The 17,564-nt window shown below is 42.0% G+C and overlaps 1 protein-coding gene across 1 annotated transcript in view; it reads right to left on the bottom strand.

The window, feature by feature from the left end:
* The window catches only part of SNX30 (sorting nexin family member 30), a 51,363-nt gene that overhangs the window by 6,157 nt on the left and 27,642 nt on the right, over positions 1–17,564 (bottom strand). The window contains exons 4-8 of the mRNA XM_035309277.1: positions 17,009–17,167; positions 13,410–13,605; positions 12,640–12,839; positions 5,532–5,618; positions 848–1,000 (exon numbers count right to left, since the gene is read on the bottom strand). Of these exons, the coding sequence (XP_035165168.1) occupies positions 848–1,000; positions 5,532–5,618; positions 12,640–12,839; positions 13,410–13,605; positions 17,009–17,167 (795 nt within the window). The remainder of the gene's footprint in view (positions 1–847; positions 1,001–5,531; positions 5,619–12,639; positions 12,840–13,409; positions 13,606–17,008; positions 17,168–17,564) is intronic.

Here is a 17,564-nt window from a genome sequence, read left to right on the forward strand (position 1 = left end):
ATGAAGTTTGCATGGTTAATTATGAATTGCTGACAGGACAGACATTGATTGGAAAGGGAAAAGGAAGTGCATACTAGCACATTACATGGAGTAGTAACCTAGGACAGGAAGAAATTTGCAGAGTACATGCAAAAACTGCAGTAGGCAAAAACATGAGGCATGTCACCATGCATATGCCTAGTAGTTTTTTTTTTTTTTTTTTTTTTTTTTAATATATTGATAGGTGCATTTGGTAACATTGTTCTTCTGTCATGAAGGAAAACTGGACTGCCAGCATAAGCATTTGAACTCCTTTCACTTTAAAAGAAAATCATCTGACATTTACTCAGAGCACAAATACTGAGATTCAAAAAGGGCAAAGGAACTCACTAGGTATTTCCAGGCCTAGCCATAGCAGGTGTAATCTATATACAGGTAGGTCCATGGTGCCCATTAATGCATGTAGTTTGATTCATAAAAGGCAGAATCGAGATTATCTAGTTTCATAGTATTACTAGAACATGCAATTTTAATCTTTTTCTTCACCACCACCACCGAGGAAGCAAACTACTTCTGATCAACAATTTGTTCAACTGAAGAACCCAAGACAGACAAGCATCCAGTACAAAGTACTGTTACACAACTGCCTTGCAAGAGACTGCTGGTCTCATGCAGATCACTTGAGCATGGCCAGCAACTCAATATAAGCTGCTGACAAAGAGCAGCTTCCATTGCACTTAAGAACTGCTTTAAGATGTCCAAGGTTCTTCGCTGCAAGACAGCATGAACATCTTCTGAAGAATAATCACCACTCTGGAGGAAAATTAATCACTTTTATTCCTGCCAATGCTACAGCAGCACCACATACCTTCTCGTAGTACTGGATGTTTTTATCTGCCATCCCCATGAGTAGCTGCCTAAAGTCTTGTCGCTTGTTGTTCTGCCATCTCTCCATATCTGCTTTCAGGTCAGCATTAAAACATTCTACTCGGTCTTGACATTTCTCAACATCTGTGGGTACCTGTAGCAAAAGAAATCAAGATGGAAACCGTTGTTGAGAGGGTTAGACTGTTAAATTAGCTCGATCTCCCTGAGAAAAAGCCACAGAGAAAAGGGGAAGTAACAGTCCAGTGTTACCCTGAAGGAACTCAGTTACAGCTGCAGGGAGAAGTCCCAGTTCTGTATTAGGAAGGAGACAGGACTGATTAATTTGTTCTTTGCTGTTTGAGGTGGTGGGCAGCTCTGCTTGTCCCTCTCCATGCCAGATACAGAGACAGGCTGAGGAAGAGCTTGCTAGAGACACATGTAGAGGAAAGGCAATCTGTACAAGTGCTGAGCATGTAAGCTCAGTCCCTAGTTCTCAGTCTGAGCAAACTGACCACAGCTCCACAGCAAGCCTTCTCTCCTCCTTCCCATTCACAGTTTCACTAGACATTTCACAGTCTTCACTAGTGAAGCAACAAAGACCTAGGTTTCTCCCAAAGAGCTGAAAGACTTCAGAGTTAGATTTTGACCACAGTAGATGAACAGCGGTGATCAGCTTCGTCTGCAGAATAAATTTTCTAAACCTCTAGCTTTAACCTTACAGGCTGCCTGTAAAAAAAAAAAAAAATGCAAAGCACTGACGATAATAACACAAAGGCAACTGGAGGCATTGACTCATTTGGCCCAAATAATCTCAGCTGGCCCAACACTGAACTTGTCATGCATAAGCAATGTGAGAAATCTGGAAGGACAGCCACTGCAAGTCTACACAGAGATCAAAAGTGCTTACAACACTAGTCATGACCTCAAGATAGAAGTAAGTGAGGCCAAATAAACTTGTATTCATAGAATCATAAAAGTTGGAAAAGACCTTCAAGATCATCTGGTCCAACCACCACCAATGCCACCCACTAAACCATGTCCCTAAGCTCCAGGTCCCTAAGCTCCAGGTCCAACCTTTCCTTGAGAACCTACAGGGACAGTGCCTCCACCACCTCCGCAACCCATCCCAATGCCTGACTGCTCTTTCTGAGAAGAAAGGTCTCCTAATTTCCAACCTAAACCTCCCCTGGCATCACTTCAGACCATTCCCTCTAGTCCTGTTACTAGTTACCTGTGAGAAGAGGCCGACCCCCAGCTCCCCACATCTTCCTTTCAGGCAGTTGTAGAGAGCAATAGTGTTTCCCCTGAGCCTCCTCTTCTCCAGACTAAACAAGCCCAGTTCCCTCAGCCACTCCTCATAGCACTTGTGTTCCATTCCTTATTGCTTTAACCAATGTACTGTATGCCACCAGGCACCTACAGGAACAATTTACAAACGTTTCTTGAAGCAGGAAAATCGTGAACACCATTCTCTTACTTCCCCTTGTGCCATATGGTCCACATGGAGAAGAAGCTTGCCAATATGTGCATACTAAGCCCAGGACATCCGAAGAGGAAACCCCTGAAGACCACTATTCACATAAATGTGACTAGCAGACTTTGACTTCATCTTTGGAAGCTATGAACTGCACAAAGCCAAAGGGCAAAATATTTGCAGAATTCTGTTATGGCTCCTCTTGTACTTGACACTTTTAGGAAATTCCCTTTTTTCTGAGGGTTGTGGAAAAGGGAAGAAGATGAACAGCCTATGTAAAAATTCTTCATGGGTAGAAGTCAGGAAGTTAGGAGTTTACATATCTTGCCAAACTGCAAGGTAGTAGTAATCTAGGCAGAAACCTATCACCCCTTGTTGTTCTCTAGCATATGGATTAGGAAGATCACCAAAGTACTTTGTAGATTAATAGTAGTCAGAGAAGATCCTACATCTGGCCTTCAATAAAGCTTTTCAAGAGACAGGCAACACCTCCTTCATTTGAATATCCCTTTACTCGCAACAAACGGATTTATGCTACCAGCAGTTTGGGTCTCAGTAGCTACTACATTTCCTCTGCCTTCTCTGAGCACTGTAATTCTGGCTACAGAATCCAGTCTCCTACAACTCATGACAAAGATCTCTCGTAGACTTCAGACAAGAATTCCCAAGACAGTTGGATGGAAGGCTCACAAGGTGCTCCCCTCAAGGTATAAGCACACGTTGCATCATTTTTAAGCATTCTGCTATCTTAACAGGAAAGAAAGGGCTATCAAGAGTCATGAAGTCTGGAAGCAAAACCACCTAAGATTTCCCAGTAAAATTAAGTTAGTTTCTAAGTGCTCACTAGCTTCCTGCTTCTTCTGCCAAGATCCAAAACCGCACTGAAGATTTAAAATAATATGTTCTTTCTCATAGCCACTTCTCCTGCAGGTCAGGCTGAGGGGAATGTATGAATATAGAGTTACAAGGACAACCCAGTGCTCAGCAAATGGGTCACGTATGATCAAATTACAGAGCATGTAGAACTATAGCAATGACCTCCAACTAAGTCTCCATTGGCCTTGTGAAGAATCTGCATACACACTGATCCTATTCAGGACTGTAACTATATATATATATATATATATATATGGTATTTCTACCTTCTCAGTTCTTTGGATATACAGATCAGAAACTGTTTTCTTTTCTCCCCTCTAAAAACACCATTATCTTCTACTTCAAGGTCTATACTGCCATATTAACTGTTCCCACAGATCACCACACTACAAATCCTTGAGACAGACAGGCTAAAATAGGTCATTAGAAGTGGATTTCATCTCATTAAAGGGAAACAATGTCTGCAGTTTACTACCTTAGTTAGATTACTGCAAAAACAGCTCCAGTCTGTCAACTATAAAGTAAGCAGCGCTTACTTGCATAAGCAAGTAAGCAGCGCTTACTTGCACTAAGCATATGGGATTTTATGAAGCCAGTCTGACTTGTGTGTACTGTGAGTCCCAGAATGCCCTCCAGTAGAAGAGGTTAACAAACAGTAATATGCCCTTATTTAGTTAACCAAAACTAGTCGCTGCCCTCCCTTTTTTTCTTAAAATATATATTTTTTTCTTTTTATATATTTTTATATATATATTTTAATATATTTATTTTTATATAAAATATATATATATTTTCTTCTTTTTTTCTGCCAAATCTGCTAAATATGCTGAAAGGGACACCAATGCCATTCACTGTATAATTTAGCTCATGTGTCCCCTATCTGCTTTTAGTTTCCAGCAAGTCTTATCCAGGAAAACATACTGAATGTAAGACATGTTGCTAGCAACAGCTCTAAACTATCAGTTCTTACAGATGAGGACACTCCACTCAAAGTGGCAAGGATCTGAGTACTGTGAGCTAGTATTTTACAAGCATGCAAGGAATTCTATTAATTTGTTCAGCTTCCCCTTTTAAATGACATAAAGGTCTTATGTTGTGAAAGAAAGGTACAAGGAGTTACCAAAAGATATGCTTATGATACACTGGAGAAAAATGTAAGTATTCCAAAAATTCTTAGACAGCACTTTAAATGTGGCACTTTACTTAATAATTCCACTGAGAAGTAAGCTCCAAAAAACTTTTAGTAGGTGAAGGATTAGCAAAGTTCAGCGGCTCCACTGTACTGAGATCTTTAGAAAAAATCAAATATCTAAACAACTCTAAGCACCTCAACTGGCTTGTTCAATATGCTAGATTTAGTTCCATCCATCCTACATACAGCAAGTTAAGAGTATGTGCTCTCATAAAACTACAATAATTACACACCACACCAGCCAGCATCAGGGTAGACAAGATATAGAAATACAAGAGCACAAGATACCTAAGCCGTCCTGGTACTACTTTTGGCAGCGTCAATGTCATACACAAGCACAAGACTGGAAATTTTTTTATCTGTCCTCTTCAGCTTCAAAAATAGATTAAAGACATTATATTTATTCAAGACTTGAACCTCCTGTAAGATTATTATACAGTAATTCTAATGCTTGAAAGTCATTCCTCAGTCATTAACACTAAAATGAAGGAGAGACAAAAAACAAACAAACAAACAAACAAACAAACAAAAAAAAAAAAAAAAAAAAAAAACAGAGGGAGCAGAAAAATCCTGCTTTCATTGTTGGCCAAAGTTGCAATCATTTCAGATACAGCGCCTGCACATCTCTTCATGCAAAAGGCAGGTGGCAGCATAAGCACACCAGTTTAGATCTTTGCTTCTGCATGAAGCCCAGCCAAAGCCTGTCACCCACTGACACCTGCTGTTTATGTTCAACATGACATGGAAATACCCACCTAGCAGAAGGGGCAAGATATGGAGTCTCCCACAATTGATTTTGGTGTCCTACAATATAGTTCAGCAGTGCCAGGGTTCAGCAGCCAGCTGTCATAGCACTAATCCAACTGCATGCTGGCTGTTCAAAAGTTATGCAGGCCAGAGCCATCCTACTCTATATCTAAATGGTGGGAGGTCGTAGTACAAGATGTTGCTAGACAAGGTTATATATGTTCATACCTAGGTCTTCATTCTGCACCAGCTTGCCACCAAACTCTTGTTCTGCCCAAAAGTGTTTACACTGCAAAGAGGAAGCCAGAACCAGACAAACCAAGCTCTATTTCTTCACTGTTCTCAGAAAGCAGTGGAAGTGCAGGCTTTTTTTGCAGAGGAGTTTGAAGTGCTAACCTTTGGACGGTCTTCTTTTTTCAAGGCTACTGCTTCCAGTTTTGCTTCATACTCTGCTTGAACTTGGTCTCTCTTCTTCAACACATTCTATGGGAAAAATAAAAGGTAACTGTGAGAGGGATTCTCTTGTTCATTCCCATTCCAGCCTGCAAGATAGTGCACAGTGACACAGCTTATGTACTAACTCAGTCCCAAGTCTGCCTTTCACTTTGTAATATTTTACAGTATTTAGGAAGTAGCTTTATAAAATTAAAATAAATAAATAAATAAATAAAAGAGTATTTTCGCTTCAGCAGTTGGAGGGGCAGATAAAATTCAACTTTCAGACAAGCTGGAGGCAAGCTTTCAAATAACCGAGAGTGTAAGTAAATTGGGTAAGTGAATTCAGTTCATCAGTTGATCTATTACTAGCATCTATGCAATATAAATAAGAGCATCAAAATTGTCAAGGACTAGTGCAAAGCACTTGATAGCTTCAGGAAACAGAAAGACAAGAGCATAGGCTAAGAATCATGAAGCATTACAACTCCCTTTTCACTTGCAGAGACTCCTCAAAGTCCTTTCAGCAAGCTGTTACAACCCTGTGTTAGAATAAAGGTCAGCTTTGCTTTTATGACTTTTTTTTTTGGTTTTGTTTCTAAACGAAATAATTAAGCTTATGAAAAAAACATTTTATGTTAAAGTACCAAAATATCTAAGTGAGTTTCATGTGATAAACCTTTTACTGACAGAGGCTTCTCAGAATAGAGGGTAAAATATGAGAATAAAATCTTTTGTTATGTCCACAAGCCAAGATCTCCGCCAAGGTTATATGCTGTACACTTACAATATAAAAACAATCAGCAGATATTAGTCTTTTTAATACTACTAAAAATAAGCAGTTCTGTGTCTGCAAAAGCAGATATTAGCCCCATACTGAGCAACATTTCTTCAGGCTTCACAAGAGAAATAACCAGTAATGTTTTATAATTCAGTTGATGCAAAGTTATTATTGAAAATGCTTGGAGGGAAATGGGCCAACACTTACTCCTGAGGTACCTGTAAATTAGAGCTCCTACTGCAGCCAGCTTTGCCAGTTCATGCTTCAAGTGCTCCTTTCTGCCACCCTTAACTAATTTCTCATGAAGACAATGGGTGGTAACTAGTCATTTTAACAGTTTCAGACAAAGCTAATGAAGGAGGACTAGTCATGTATACTGCTTGCCTACTGAAAATTTCTCTTTAGAGAAGTAGCTCTCAGAACTCTAAGACCTAAAATCTAAACAAGATATTTCCTATTTTAAGACATACAGACCTTATAAACAGTGATCACCATCTCCTCTCTCCTCGCCCTTAAGCCAATGGAAGGTCATCACCACAGTTACTCTGATGAACTTCACTCCATGAGAAGGCAGAACTACTCCTGACAGAGTACAGGCAGGAGACATTGCAACCAGAATTCTTAGATACCTCAGTCCATGATAATTGGGAAAGGCACTCCACCCCCAAAGCTGCTATTAGTTTAGGCAATAAAGGGGACAAAATTAAAAATGCACCTTCAAATAGGTTAACCCTCTTTTGTCCCCAGTAGCAAGCATGCTATTGGTCCCCTTTGCTTGGAAAACAAACACAAACAAACGTTCCCATCTGTTTTGGAATCTAAGCAGCTATGTGGAACTGCCCTAGAGTGTTTGGGGTTACCAATAGAACAAAAGCCTGAGTGATTTACCTGGTATTTCCACTTTATATTGCCCCTTGAACATAAATCAACTAAGTCAAGGTTTTTTTCCCCTCAGAAAAATGACTGTCCCCAACAATTGCATTTAGCCTCCATGAGCATAGAGTTCATACAGTAAACAGGATCTAAACCCCTATTAGCCAATGATTAACAGGTATCAGCAGACTAGATTTAAAGGGCAGGTATATTATTTCTCCTTAAGGGCCTAAGTCATCCACTACAGACCATCAGCAATATGCTACCGAATACTGTTTTAACTGTCCATTAATCGTTGATCTGAAAGTGGTGAGAAAAACATTGCTCTCCCTTTTATTTGTCCCATATGTGAGAGGATGCATTTCCTCAGGTATGTCCAGGCAATCTCTTCTCAGCTGTAGATGAATACATTAATGCTTCAGCTGCTTCTCAGAAAAGCTCTGTACTAAGTATCCTCAGATCTACCACCGTCTATGCAATACTTCTGCTAGTTAAGGCCTCACAGAGAAGGAAACAACAAAAAATTGAAAAATCCACCAACACACAAAAAGCCACACACCACACACTTCAGCAGTGTGCTCAGGTGGCCAAGAAGGCCAGCAGCATCCTGGCTTGTACCAGAAATCATGTGGCCAGCAAAACTCATGAAGCGGAGGAGAACCCTCTGTACATGGTTCTGATGAGGCTGCACCTCAAGTGCTGTGCTTAGTTTTCGGCCCCTCACTACAAGAAGGACATCGAGGCCCTGAAACATGTCCAGAGAAGAGCTATGAAGCTGGTTGGTAAAGGGCCTGGAACACAAGTCCTGTGAGAAACAGCTGAGGGCACTGGGGTTGTTTAGCCTAGAGAAGAGGAGGTTCAGGGGACAAAACTGCAACAACCCCAAAGGAGGATGTAGCAGGGTAGAGGTCAGTCTCTTCTCCCAAGCTACAAGTGATAAGAGGAAGTGGCCTCAAGTTGCACCAGGGGAGGTTTAGGTTGGAAATTAGGAAACACTGGTCCACTAAAAAGGTTGTGAGGCATTGTAACAGACTGCCCAGGGAAGCAGTGGAGTCACCATCCCTGGAGGTATTAAGATATGTAGACGCGGTGTGTAGGGACATGGTATGGTGGTAAACTTGGCAGTGTTAGGTTAACGGTTGGATTTGATGATGGTAGATGTCTTTTCCAACCTAAATGGTTCTATGATTCATTTAGTTCTAAAAAGAATAAAACCGCTGGTTCCTGTACAAAGGGCAAGACAGCCTGCTTTCAGTCAGATAGGTCCTTCTCCATTTTGTATTTCATTAAAACATTCCAGCTTGGCCTCTGCCATTGAAGGAACTTCAGGAGTTTGCCAGCAGTCTCCTTTCTCAGGCTGCGAAGCTATGCAATTTTGTAGTGAGTTTACGTGGCAAGGTTTTGGTAGCAGGGGGCCATAGCAGTGGCTTCTCTGAGAAGGATCTATGAGCTGCCCCATGTTTGGTAAGAGCCCCACTGCTGACCAGAGCTGAGCCAGTAAGTGATGATTTTTGGGCCTCTGTGAGAGCATATTTAAGACAGGGAAAAAAAAACACTGTGACACACAGCAGCTGGGAGAGTGAGAGGAGTGAGGAACACCCTTGCAGGTGCCAAGGTCAGCAAAGAAGGAGGGGGAGAGGTGCTCCAGGCACCAGAGCAGAAGTCCCCTGCGGCCTGTGGTGAGGACCATGGTGAAGCAGGATGTCCCCCTGCAGCCCATGGAGTACCACGGTGGAGCAGGGTTCCATGCTGCAGCCTGTGGAGGAGACCATGGTGGAGCAGGTGGACCTGCACTGACAGAGACTGCGGCCTGTGGAAGACCCCTGCCGGAGCAGATTGCGGGCCGGACTTGTAGGCCATGGAGAGGAGACCATGCAGGAGCAGGTGACCTGGCAGGAGCTGCTGCCCGTGGGGGACCAGGTTGGGGCAGTGTGCTCCCAAAGGATGGACCCCATGGTACGGACCCATATCTGGAGCAGTTCTTGAAGAGCTGCTGCCTATGGAAAGCCCACGCTGGATCAGTTCAGCAAGGACTGTATCCTGTGGGAGGGACCCCACAGCACAGAGGACAGGAGTGACCGAGAAGGAGCGGCAGAGAAGAATTGCTATAGACTGACCGTAACTCCCATTCCCCTATTCCCCTCCGCTGCTCAGGGGAGGAGGTGGAAGAGGGTGGATGGGGGGGCGGAAGGTGCTTTTGGTTTCTTTCGTTTCTCAGTTCACTAGCTTGTTAGTAATAGGCAATAAATCTTACTATCTTACTATCTCCCTATGCTGAGTCTGTTTTGCCTGTCACAATAATTACTGTGCAATCTCCTCATCCTTATCTCAACCCTTGAGCCCCTTTCATTGTATTTTCTCCCCATTCCTCTTTGAGGAGGGGGAGTGAGAGAGCGGTTGTAGTGGAGCTCGGCTGCCCACCTGATTAAAACCACTGCACATTTGCACTGCATGTAGCTTCTTACTACAATTAGAGCTCATAAAAAGATCCTTATTTACTGCAAGCCTCTAAGGAGACTGTTAGCTGTTCATGTGATGCTTTCTTCTAATGCATTTTTAAAGAAGTGTCCAAACACACAGCTGGAAACCACATCATTCGATAGGCTTTTCTAGCAGTATTAAGCATACAAGATTTTAATGTCAGCACTACATTATTTAGAACAGATTTTGTCCTCTGCACGTGCCTCCCATGGAACACCAGCACACTACAAAAAACTGAAGCATTGCACATTTTCTGAAAAAGGCTTCATCTGCACCAGGATTCCAGACACTGTCTGACCATCTCATGCGTGGTCTCTGTTTTAGAAAAGCTCTCCCAGACACTACCAGCATGTATTTTAACTCAAGTCCACAATCCCAGCCTCCACCCACTTCTGCAAATCTTTCAAAAAAATCCAGAACCAAGAGATGTGGCTTCCCTGGAAAGAGCTAATGTTTATTTTGATCAGAATTACTGGGCTTTTGCTGCACATGTGCAGTTCCCTCAGGCAGGCCCCATCAAGCAAAACAGTGTTTGTTAAGATGCTAAGGGAAACAGTCAACACTAAAAGAATTGAAGATAATCCTGGCAGCTCTTACTCTGAGGGTCATTCACCTGGCTACAGACTGCTCCACAAATCAAATCCCCTTACCTATAGCTGGGGTACAACTTGCAACAGGAAAAGCTATTAAGGTTGCACTGAATTCCTAGGACCTAAAGACACCTTCCCTCATGCACCCTATCAGAAAGCTGTGTTCTGAAAGATCCAGGTAGACTTAATTTCACATTTCTTCAAAGCAACTGATGAATAGGAACGTACTGCTAGTGAAGAGGACAGGTCTTTCAGTAGCAAGCCTCTCTTGCACTCCTTTTGAGAGCGAGAAACCTTTTTAGTTACTTCTTTGGTTTCATGAAGCCTGGCATGACAGCACTGTAGCTGCTTACTGCATCAATAGTAACACATTTTTATGTTTAGCATTAAAAAAAAAAAAAAAAAAAAAAAAAAAACTGTACTCAGTATGATCTGACAAATTTCAGGCTTGGTATTTGGAAGGGGTGGAAAAAAGGAACAGTCTGCCTTAGCTAATAATGGCTTTTATTCCTGATTTTCGGGTGTGATAAAGCTAATGATGTGACCAAGCTTGACACTCAGCAGCATAACCCTTATTTGTTATTAACTGCTGTTTTGCAAGTGAGGCTTCTAGATCCAACCAGTTCCTAAGCACCAACACAATGAGTATGTTCAGCCAGTTAGTTACCAGAGAACTGACAGGAGGAGCAAAATCCTTTAGGGCACTTGAAAGTCAAGTCAACAGCCTAGCATTTAAGCTACAAAGCACAGGTTTCTTCAACTGAAGTGGTACTTCAGGCAGTTAAAGAACACTTACCACAGGGAGAGCAGCATTAAAGACTTGCAGCAAAAAGACAAAAAAAAATGCAGCTAGACTATTAGCTTGGAGACTGCATTTAGTGTATTTTCTATCATCTGACAGAGCCTCATTCTAAAAGCTTTTTTCCTTCCTCTACCTTTGTGCAAAACACCTCCTACAAATTAGTTTGCCACTTCAGATGCCATTTCCAGTAGGTCATGGCATTTGTATCATGAAAAGCCGGAAGTTCTGGGGTAAAAGTTTTAGCTGCTAACCTCAAGTCCTGTTTAAGTACACACACGCGCTGCTTCCTACAAAAGGAATCTGAACACCCCATGTCAAGGCTTCTAGCTCCATGTCCAAATGTTCCAGCAATACTTCAATGTTAATGGTACTGGAAAATAAATGCACCAAGTCTATGCTGGGGGTGAATACTATGAAGTACCACGAATACCGTGAAGGCAAACAAACAGTAGCTTCAGACAATTAGTACAAAGCCTCATGCAAGAATACCTTGCTTCAGCTAGGCAAGACAGAAGTCTTGCAAACAGCCATCTGAAGCTGGGAAGAGAAATCTGTAAAATAAATGTCTTTGTTTTAGAAGTGTAGGAGGACTAAAATTAGGATCAAGAAGGACTACCATGTTCAGATTGTAGGTTTCCAACAAGATATTACATATCTCTAAAAGAGTGTATACCATGCCCTTGTAATGATTGTTCCAAGAGAAAAGTCATCAGAAGGAATTTGTCTGCTAGTACTCTGTACAGGGGCTGCTAATATATACTGTACCATGGATGTTCAGTGAAAAGCTCTAAAAACCAGAAATGGAGTTGTCATTTTCACTTTCCAGTACAATTAACTCAGTAATTTTTTCCTATGTGACAAGATTTACAGCCAATGCTTTTAATATCAAGGGAATAAAAACTGTACTGAAGAAGCTTTTATTATTTATGCATAAGTGGTAAGATATCAGGTTCTTAGATTAACAGTCTGAGAGTAATATCATTAAACAATTACTTGGTAAACAGATCTTAGCAGCTGGATAGAGACATCCTGCCTAGTGTATGGGGATGAAAGGGGAAGCACCGTTTATCATTTGGACACCTTGTTCTAAAAGAAGGCACCCAACACTGCTGCATACAAGTGACAGAAGCTGTGAGTGCCACCTTCTCTGCAGGTTGACCCAGGCATTGATCCAGCAGTGAAGATATGACCCACGCTTGACTTTCCAACCATTCAAAGAGAAGATTCTAGGCAGCTATAGGGTATCTCCTACAGAAAATCACCTACTACTCAAATAAAGGAGCAGCTTTTCAACATTTTATGCACACCCTAGCTTTACTGACCTTAGGTTGACTGAATAGCAGAGCAGATACTGCTACCTATGCAGTACCCTACCACTAAACATACCTAGTTTTGACTTAATTATTAAAACATCATCCTATTTCAATTATTTACTTCCCTCTTTTTCCATCAAGCCTTCTCACTCTTAGAGAATAAGCTCACTGACATTATCACTCCATGCAAATATAGTAACAGTGTCTTCTGCCACCACGATCCCTATACCTTCATTGACTCCGAGTACAGTATATATTCCCTAAGCACAGGCAGGAAGTCTTCTGTCATGTCTTCACTGAGTTCTTCAAGAGCTGTGCAGCAGTTCCCAATGCAGGCAGACACTCCTTCCAGTGGCTCTGATAGTTCAACCTCCAGCCCGCCCCACGTTGAATAAACAGGTCCATATTCTCGTAATTCCACCAAGTACTCTGCAAGAGACAAAGGGAAAAGAAGATAAACATAGAAAGAGATAGACAAAAGGGTCTGCAAACATTCATGCCAGAAAGGATAATCTATGACCAAGCTTGGCAAACATGAACTCCTCTAGCAGTCAAGTCCAGTGTTGCATTAACATCTTAATAGCCAGGGCTCCACAGCTGCATGGAGATGACAAGTTCAAACTACCACCAGCTTAAATGACTGCTCCTACAATATTCCATACACAAAGACATTTGCATCTGTGCAGTAGTCAGTCATCTTTTATACATGTAAAACTTTGTTTTGTGAAGACAGGTCTACGAAGGCTATCCTCTTCTTCTCATGATTCCATGCATGCTCTTCCAGCTAAAATCCACAGGTTTTCTTCTTCCCGTAAGTCCTCCCAGAAATAACTCTGCCTGTGAGAAAACAGGTTAGTATAACAAGGCTGAGACATTAGATTTTACTGTGTGTGGCGCATTACATGCCAGAATCATTGATGCGTTGGTTGTGTTACCAATCAGAGTAAGATAGAGAGCACTCAGACTGAAGAATTACAACAGAAGACCTTATCTCCTTACCCAATTGTTCCTTGATAATCCGTTGTGCTATTCTGTCAATGGTACCAAGTTTTAGAGAGAATGTGTCTAGATACTCTCCAATGGCTGCAAACTCTAGTGGACGACTTCTTAATTTGTAGCCTCCTGTGACGTATTTGACAGACTCCCCCATCTTTGACAGCAATGCCATTCCTTGCTTTTTGTATGCATTAAGATCCTGGAAAGTTAGAAAAAAAATGTTTAGAAATACTTTACTTGCATGTTGGAAGATTAATCCAATAATGGATACTTGCCAGTCAAGATCAAATATTGTGAAGGTAAGAGATTACATGTGGCATGTAGCCTTGGACGTACAACTTTGTACAAGTTTTACAGCCAAGCACTGTTTCAAGACTACCTCTAGAGAGAAGTAAGCCATCCAGGAGAACGGTATCAAGAATATTACAAATGAGCGTAAGCGGCCCACTGTTCTGTTTGGACTGACTTTCTCACGTTCCTGTACTGCCATTGGAAATAATGATGTAAGCAGATCTGTTTTCACCAAGACTACTCCTGCTATTCATTCACTCATGCTAGAAGTGACTGCATTGGGTTTACATTACAAGATTTTGGTAGCAGAGGGGCTGCAGGGGAGGCCTCTAAGAGATATCCAGAAGCTGCCCCGTGTTAGGCAAGAGCCAGTTCCAGCCAGCTCCAAAAATGATCCATCACTGGCCAAAGTTGAATCAATGACTGCACCTCTGTGAGAGCATGTTTAAGAAATTGAAAAAAAAAACGCTGCAGAGCAGCAGCTGGGAGAGCAGTGCTAAAATGCAAGAGAAACAGCTTTGCAGACAAGCTCAGTGGAGGAGAATGAAGGCAGGTGCTCCAGGCACACAGCAGCAGTTCCCCTGCAGCCTGTGAAGAGGCCCCTGGTGGAGCAGGCTGTCCCCCTGCAGTCCATGGGTCCCACATGGAGCAGATCTCCACGCTGCAGCCCATGGAGGAGGCCCTGGTGGAGCAGGTGGATGTGGCCTGGAGGAGGCTGTGGCCCATGGAGAGCCCCTGCAGGAGCAGGCCCCAGGCCAGAGCTGCAGCCCGTGGACGGGAGCCCACACAGGAGCAGGGGGTCTGGGGGGAGCTGCCACCCACAGGAGACCTGTGCTGGAGCAGTTTGCTCCTGATGGATGGACCCCGTGGTATGGAGCCATGTGGGAGCAGTTCTTGAAGAGCTGCTGCCTGTGGGCAGCCCCTGCATGCTCAGTTTGGGAAGGACCCCAGGTGGAGCAGGGGCAGAGAGTGACTGTGAAGGAGTGGCAGAGATGAAGTGCTACGTACTGACTGCAGCCCCCATTCCCCTGCACTGATCAGAGGGAGGAGGTAGAAGTTGTGGATGAGGAGAAGGTGTGTTTTGCTTTTAGTTGTCACTGCTCTAGTCTGTTATGAATAGGCAATAAATTACATTAGTGTCCCCTATACCGAGTCTGTTCTGCCCATGATGGTAATTGGTGAGTGATCTCCCTGTCCTTATCTCAAGTCAAGAGAATTTTTCCTCATTTTCTCTCTCTGCTCTATTATGGAGGAGGAATGAGAAAGTGGCATGATGGAGCTTCGATGTTCAGTGGTGTGAAACCACCACAATGACAAACTTTTAAGACACATCCTACAATACCACTACTATGCACTTTTATCAATTGGTTCTGATAGCCTCGCACAGAGCTACAAACTGCAAGTCTATTTGCTCAGCAGCCTCCTCACACTAGCTGTGTGGTCAGACAGGAGGTAAGGGAAGACAGTACACAGAAAACACACGGCATGGGGAGACTAGTCCAGCTTTTCAACAAGACCCTGCAGCTCACACAATCTTAGATGTAGCCATATTGCCTGCACAGATAGCTTAAGCTTCCTTGATAACACTTTACACATTTGCATAAATCAACATTCAGGAAACGTATGTTAACATGCTTGTTTATCAGCAATCTTTGGGGGATTTCACCTTGAGAGCATGTCGGAGAAAAAGTTTTTAGTTAGACCAAATGCTATCCATTTTGCATTTTCCTCTTTCCAGCAGGGGTCACTATTCAACATATCAACACAAGTCTAAGCTATAAACATGAGGAGATTTTTCAAGTCCAGCAGATCTGTAGAGATTAAGAATCAATATATGGAAGCATAGACCAGACTTAAGGCTTAAGTATTCTTTAAAAAAATACAAATGCCAGCTTCAACACATGCAATATGCTGTTCTTTCCAAGTACTTATATAAGCCTAAGTCTGGTTAAGAGAACCTGACATCTTAGGATGTCCAATCAATCATTTTGAATTATGTTTGTTTAAAATGGAGTGGTTCCTTGACTCTTGCCTTCTGTCAGTACTATACATTATCGGTAAGCAGGCATCAGAAAAAAGACCCTTTAACTCAAAATTATTCACTCATTCTCTCAAGTACTCTGGTATCTTACTAGTCCAAACAGGGAACTCAAAGAAAGGCCCTTTTCCTTTTTCAGCCAGGAGGTAGTCTCGTGACTTTCTGCAATAACTAAATTTTAAAGTCCTAATAGACAGAACTGATTTCTCATTGTCACAATAAAGCATGTACCAACACTAAAGACAGCCAGGAGAGTACATGTCTTTTTTTCCCCTCAGCATCCCTAGACACTCCATACTATCAATGCAAACACTGCCCAGGGCTAAGGAAAAAGTTTTTATTATTCATTTTACAGGGGTGGAAGGGTAATGGAAGAAAACTAAAACGGCTAGGAAAGTTGCCTGATGCTTTGACAGCTGAAAAGCAGACCATATTTATTTGATACTTAAACATCAAGGGAAAGTCTGCATTTTGGGGTTGCTTCAGTGGTACAGTTCACCATAAATGGAGGAAAAGAAAAGGGAACTTGAGACTGAGTCTCACATTACTACCAAGCAGAGCAATAGTCTGAAGGGAGCTCAAATAAAGCGTCAAATTGAGCAAGCTAGTGTAATGTAACATTGGAGAGATGTGCTTTCACAACTCTCCTCACTGACCAGGTCAAATCCAAGCATGAGTGCAAGTCTTATTTAAAATGCAGTTCAAAAGACAGACAAATAAAATTACACAGTTCCTGGATGCTTTATGCAAAAGATGAGCATAAAATTGTTGACCAAGGACAAACAAGAACAAAATCTTCACTCTTAGCTTTGGAAGCAAGAAGTGCAAACAGCACAGAAGGTACAGACAAGGAGGAAAAAAAAGAGGTCAAGAAATTTGCAACCTTCTGTGCAAGAGTTCTTTCTTCCTCCCCTACTTCCCTCCTCCCCCAAAAGAACATTTTGCACTGTCTACAATTTGCTAAATTCTCAATGCCTCTTGCATAAGAAAAGTATGATTTAGAATATACTCCTCTTGGAGCATTTATATATGGATGCAAAACAAGCACTATAGATCTGAATTTGTCAATCTCCAGACTGATTGTCTTCAAGAAAAGGAAAGCTGATACTTGTCACACACAGGCAACATTAAGGGTCCCCCAAGAACTTAGGATAAGTTCTGACCTGCACATGTAGTGTTACTAATGCCTTTTTACCTTCATTTCAAAAGAGACTGCAAATGTGTCTGTTCTGCTGTCCATGTAAGTGAACTGGGTTTGAAGTTACCAGCTTACCTTGGCAGTAAGAAACACGTTGAAGTGTTCATTAAAAGAAAGCACTGGATGATCAGTTATTCTCTTCAAGAATTTGTCTAATGCTTTCCTCCTTGTCTCCACGAACTCTTCAGAAAAACGATCAACGACACCCTTCACCACAAATTTCTCAGGAAGTGGCTGACAGAAAGAAGCAAAAGGAACAAGATTCAAAGGACAAAAAAAAAAACAACAACAACAAAAATTTTGTTTGGCAACATACTAAGCAGTCAAGCTCCACTCTTAACAGGAAGTGAAATTTTATATTTGTTAGGAGGAACCATACAACAGAATTGATACAAACCCTGTTCTGAATTATCTTTTAGTAGATCTGGCCTAAAAATTCAGCTTCAGCTATGAGCTGGACAAGTTAAGTCCAGAAAGTACATTAAGTACTTTCAGTACAGCCTAAGGTGTTTTTCCTCTACTGCTACCCATGTGGAAGCTCCAGCTCTAAAGGAGATGCCAGCTGAGCTACACACTATTCACTACATTAACATCCAGGCATGTATATGCATATATATATGTGTATATATAT

The sequence above is a fragment of the Oxyura jamaicensis genome, chromosome Z, assembly GCF_011077185.1.
Source record: "Oxyura jamaicensis isolate SHBP4307 breed ruddy duck chromosome Z, BPBGC_Ojam_1.0, whole genome shotgun sequence".
In the NCBI taxonomy this organism is placed as follows: domain Eukaryota; kingdom Metazoa; phylum Chordata; class Aves; order Anseriformes; family Anatidae; genus Oxyura; species Oxyura jamaicensis.